General features: G+C 38.4%; 1 protein-coding gene across 6 annotated transcripts in view; it reads left to right on the forward strand.

Annotated features, from left to right (window-relative positions):
• AZI2 (5-azacytidine induced 2) overlaps positions 1 to 2,243 on the forward strand; it is a 41,769-nt gene extending 39,526 nt beyond the window's left edge. For 5 of the 6 annotated variants that reach the window (XM_043966273.1, XM_043966277.1, XM_043966276.1 and 2 more), the window contains one exon: positions 62 to 2,243. In XM_043966273.1, the coding sequence (XP_043822208.1) occupies positions 62 to 462 (401 nt within the window). In that variant the 3' untranslated portion in view covers positions 463 to 2,243. The remainder of the gene's footprint in view (positions 1 to 61) is intronic. The other variant, XM_043966278.1, reaches the window with a different exon arrangement.
• The last annotated feature ends 3,757 nt before the right edge of the window (positions 2,244 to 6,000 follow it).

The raw sequence follows: 6,000 nt of genomic DNA on the forward strand, positions 1-6,000 counted from the left end.
AAAATTCTAAAATTCATACTCGCTCCCGCCACTAACATGTCAAATTTGTCTTCCTTTGCAGCCTGTGCTCCAGTCCAGTGTGCCGAAGACCTAGTGAAGGACTGTGCAAAATTACATTTGACGTCCTTAACTGCGACCTACAAAAGACACACACCTCTTTCACCGAATGGTAAAGCCCTCTGTAGTGTCGTGGACTCTCCTCTACCCGCAGATACAAAAATGTTATTGGAGAGAGCAAGTCTCCAGTCGTGGGCAGATAATGAGAGAGTCCTCCCCAGCAGTGGTACAGACTTTCAAGAACAGAATTCCTATGGCAGAAATTCTCTAGAAGACAATTCATGGGTATTCCCGAGCCCCCCAAAGTCTAGTGAGGCAGCATTTGGGGAAAATAAAAGGAAAACCTCTTCTCCCAACCTGAATCACCTGGATCAGCATAACCCAAACTGCCTTTACAAGAACTAATTCAGAGACTTGTGGTCACCTTGGGAATAGCTTGTGGCTTAGTGTGCTGTGACTGTCATCGATTTCAAGTACACTTGGATTTGCACGTACTGTCCTCCAGTCGTGTAGTTAGGTTTGTTTCTTTCAGTATAGACTAAAACAACTGTGCTAACCAACTCTATTTTAGCTAAGTATAGACACATGCACTACTTAATAAATTATAGGAATTCTCTTAGTGTTTTTAAAAGAAAACTCTACCTTTGATAACAATTGCTATAGATTTAGGCATCTCAGGTAAAGAAAAATGATAGGAACTAGTTTTTGAAGTTGAGTTAAAAAATACAGACACAGCTTTTTTAAGGTGTCTAAATCAAATATATTCACTCACAAGAATAATAGAAAGGTTGATGGAGTTTTGGTTCAAATCATGTAAATTATAAAAAAACAAAATAAATCCTGCCTAGGGGTGCAAGCAGCTAGTGAAATGCATTTCAATTCCCATTGCTCTTTTTATGAACACTATAGATTGTGAAAATATTCGTATGGAATAATTGTTCTATGGATAGTCTATTTCTGTATACCATTTTAATTCAAATTTTCAGAATTAAAATTGCTTTCTAGGCTCAGTGGTGCTTGTTACCAAAGTACTAGAATGGTCACCATTACTTTTATGTGATTTTAATTCTGTTTACAACCCAGACCACGAAATCATTGGAACTGGTCGAGTTCAGTAGCTCCCTGGAGCATTCAATTTAAAAGTGAGATTTTTTTTTTTAAGTTAACAAAATGACAAAATAATTTAAAAAATTATTTGTGGGAAAACTACATATTACTAATTGGGTGATAGATGACCCAGGTAGAAAATGTTTTACCATTTTAGTCATATCAGTAGGATAAGAGATACATGAGTATTCAGATGTGTAACTGGCAAAAGGAATCCCACAGTTACCACACTAGCTGCCTTTTCTTCAATAAAGTCTTTTAATTTTAAAATGGCAATACATCAACCTCATGGAGAAATTTTCAAATTTAGTGAGGAGTCATTCATTGCTGAAGGAACTTTTGTGGGGTTTGCCAGTTCTGCAAGTGTAAACTGAACTGAACAGTTTACAAGTATGGAAGAAACAGCTGGCCTTCCCGGGAGCTTTCTGGTAACGACTGCATCTGTTACTTGTAACTGATGCCATCCAGACATTTCCTGGCGTAGAAACCTTTTTTTGCCTTAGAGTGTTCCATGTAGAATGCTCCCCCCCCCCCTTTTCAGTATTAGACAGTTTGGTGTTATTTAAACTCAAAAGAATTCCTCAAACCTCCTGCTGTATTACTGAACAGCATACATAAACAAGACCAGATATTGTTTGTATCTTTCTATTATCTTACTCACGTATACTGGCTTGTCTGTGATTAATGGAAATGGTGTCAGATGCTGGAATTTATTCTGACCAATGAACACAGCTGACTCAAGGGAGTACAATCTCTTGCAAAGTAATAGAACAAACCCAATATGCATAAAACAAATACAAGTCACTAGGCTTTAGCTGATAGAACCAACTACCTGTGTAATAACAAAGTGGCAGAAACTATTTCTCATGTGGCTGCATAGACTGTATATTATGTCTGATCTCTAATGTAACTTTACTGGTGTTGCTTTTCCTTAACCAAAATTGAGTTGTTGGGGTTTTTTTGTTTTTCTTTTTAAAAGTAGTAAATTGGGAGAGACACTGGCTTGGATAACCTTCTGAACTATACAAAGATGAAATCATATTGTTTGATTTAAATAAATTATTTTTATTTGAATACGACTGGATGTGAAACACTTTTGTGTTCCATTTCCTGTGACACGTCCTTTCACCCCTCCCTCCCTTCTTCCCTCCAATTTGGTCTATTTGATAATGTTTTCTAAACACAAGAACACGTTTCTTATGTTAGCGTTTTATACCAGTATTCTCTGGCATAGGCAAAATTGCTTTTTCTCTACTAACATGCACCTGAACTCAGATTTAGAGAGGGCTGACAATTTGAAGTCACTGCTAATTAACGAAGAGAATTAAAAAATAAATGAGATATAATCTCTATACTCCAGAAGCTAGCAATTTTGAAGGATACAATATCATTTAATAGAGGCAAAAGTTATCAAACAATATAAGATGCTTCGTGTCTTTAGGTTATGTCTAAAAAGAATTTTAAAAAACGTTTCTCCCAAGGGCATAAGTCTAGTTTGTGGGCTCTGCAAAATCAGATGTCTTCTTCTAAATATCAAATTAAGTCAAGTATGCAGTAGAGGTATGAAAAGTAGTTCCAGTGATATTGATAGTTAAGTTCTTTAAACAAAGTCCTGTCTGCCCACTAACTTCCATCATAGCCTAATGGAAAGAGCATCAGACTTGGCATGAGAAGACTTAGATCTTGGCTTCTCTAATTATTAAGTACTCAGAGTACTCTTACAAGTTCTGGGGTAGATACAAAACTTAGATTCAAGTTTCATAGTGGCAGAGATAATGTTAATAGAATGTGATTCCTACACAAATTAATATATATGAGAAATTCAATGTGGTGTTCAAAGTGGAAAACACTCAGTACTGAGGAGTAGAGGAAATCCATCAGGGGAAGTTTTGTGTATTAGGGCTGCGTTAGCACAATGCTGCCCTTTGCATGCGTAGACTCTTCATGTGTAGGTGATGGGAGCCCATTGATTGAGCACCTCTTAGGATAGCGAGTCCTAGGAAATACCCCAATCTTCAAAGAAGAAACACTGATGGCTACTCAAGGGCGATGGAGAGGCTAGAGAGCATTAGTAGACTGCCGTCAATACCTTACCAACAAAGAACTGTGCACAAGTTATCTTGAGAATATTCTCTGTCTACATTTCTAATCAGGCTTGTCCCAGTGAGCAAGGAATGGCTGATGGTTCCAGTGGCAACGGTGCAATGTCAGGACACAGAGGGTTTCTGGCATGCACATTAGATAGCTACCATCCTAAGGAGATTTACAGGAGGACATTGTCAGGAATCACCCACTTTCCTCAAGATCTACATCACAGATGTCCAGTATGCCTCAGGCCTCTGAACCGGGGTAAAATTAATTGGGAAAAAACTTAACAAAATAAAACAGATTAATATTGACCTATGGCTTTCTAAGTTAGGATGCAGCCCTCAGGATCTTTACATATGGTTTAAGGGGCCCCTGTTTCTATTTGAGTCTGACATTGTCTGATGTACCCATATTAGTAAGATAGAGATGAGGAAATGCCACTCAGAGAGAATGTGTGATTTGCTCGAAGTCACACAGCCAGTGATTGTTCAGAGTCAGGATTCAAACCCAGGCCTCCTGATGCTAGCTAAATACTTTGGATTTTCTGCTGCTGCCCATCATTTCTTACTCTACTGTTTGTCCAAACAACTGATGCCCACTGGGGAATCTTAGTTACTCCTAGGAACATGGGTAGAGTTTATAAAGCATTTGTTTGACACGTTAGCTGATTTGATCCTCACAACTACCTGTGAGGAAGGTGCTATTATTATCCTCATCTTACAAACAAGGACTTGCTGAGGATCACTCAACCAGAAAGTATCTGAAGCGGAATTTAAGCCTGGCTTACTAGTGTTTTCTTATGGTTTGCTGTGCTGCTGCCACCTCCTTTTAAAAAAAATTCCTTTGTTTCAGGAAGAAACTTGGGGCCATGGAAAGCCCCAGACAGATTATGAAAGCCAATCCAGCCTATGCCCCTCCTGTTCCACTTTGGGTCCAGCTCATCATCCATTTGTACCAACTATCCCAAGTTTTGTGCTTTCTAATACTGGATCAGCTGTAGGTGTTGGCCTAAGACTGCATGTCTGAACAACAGGCATCCATCACCTGGCTTTTCTTGTGTGGACAGGCCAAACTCTTGAGCAAATAGAGATGTCTTTCAGAAGGCTCTGCAGTGCTCTGGGTCTAAATGCAGTCAACACAAAAGGTCAACAAAAAGCATAGTGAAATCTTGTATTTGCCACACTTTTTGGTCAGCTGTGTGACCACGAAGATATGATCTCTTATAGAATGTCAATTTGTGAAAGTTTGCCTATTTCCTTCTAAAACCTTCACCAAAGATGCTCTTCAAGCAGGTATAATTATTCTCAACAGTTTTGCAGAAATGGGAAAGTAGGCACAAGTCAGTTCTGATTGACATTTTCTTGATCACTTTTTTTTTGAGTAGTAGTACAATCTGAAATTTTTTCCAATCATTGGTATGCTCTCATCTTTCATTGTTCCCTCAATGCCCTCAAATTTGTGTCATCCTCAGCATATACATTTTTTGTGTATCCTTGGTCTAAGTCTGGTTACATTCCCCATCTTTAGGGCTTCCAGTACATTTTCCAATTTTAATTCTTCATTGAAGCCATCTGGTACTGTGAAGCTAGAATGCAAGCCTGGTGTCTCCACTGAACTTCATAGTGAAAAGAGTTTGCGATACAAACCAACCCTTACAGATCTTGACCATTCTCATCTGATGACTTGGCTCCCTACATTCTTGCAACAACCTTTCTTTAGATCTGTTTTCCCTTGCGCTATTTCTTACTGTTTTAAAAGGGAATAACTAGGGACAGCTAGGTGGTGCAGTGGATAGAGCACCGGCCCTGGAGTCAGAAGTACCTGAGTTCAAATCTGACGTCAGACACTTAACATTTACTAGCTGTGTGACCCTGGGCAAGTCACTTAACCCCAACTGCCTCACTAAAAAAAAAAAAAAGGGGGGGGGAATAACTACCCAATCTTCCACCATTTTCCTCTGCAAGATTTACAAATGCATTTATGTCCTAAACTCTTGCTCCCCTTGGCTGTCATAACTCACCATTTGGCAGATTAAGTGTTTTGTGGCAGAAGCAATCTCTAGATTCTTTTGTTCTCTTTGTTGTGACAACTGATTTACATCGGCTGAACTTCCTTAGGAAAAAGTGATAGTTCCTGTCAATGCCACTTCTTTAATCCATTTCCTGTGTTTTGGTGTCACCAGCTTATTGAAGTAGGTCGGGCTGTAGTTGCCTCGATTGCATGCCATCTTTTCTCATTTTTATTCCTTATTCTTGTTTGATGTTGTTTTTATTGTTGTTCTAACAAACAAATCAGTGAGTGGTGATTTCTGTCAGTAACCAGCTATTTCCTGTCTGTTAAAATAAAATATATTGCATTCTTGTGATGTAGACTATACAGAAGCCTCTTGCCTTTATATCAAGAGGCATTGTACACGATCAGCAACAAGTCTTTCACCTTCATTGTTTCTTTTATTTTTAATTTCACCTCTGTCTTTATTCTAAACCTAACATGTCCCTACCCCCATATGTGCATTTCCATATATAAAATATTTTAAGAAAAAAGAAGATTGTAGAAGAAACTGAATCTCTGTTGAATGCTGCTTGATTTAAATGTATGTATATATTATATTATTTATATGAAAATGATGAATTCACATCATTTCCAACTCTCTGGCTTTCCTATGCATCCTTCTCACCTGCCTTCAGTTCTTCAGGTACTTTAAACACTATTCCAATGGCCTTCCTCTTCTTCCTGACATCACCGTCA

This window comes from Dromiciops gliroides, chromosome 5, assembly GCF_019393635.1.
Source record: "Dromiciops gliroides isolate mDroGli1 chromosome 5, mDroGli1.pri, whole genome shotgun sequence".
Lineage (NCBI taxonomy): Eukaryota > Metazoa > Chordata > Mammalia > Microbiotheria > Microbiotheriidae > Dromiciops > Dromiciops gliroides.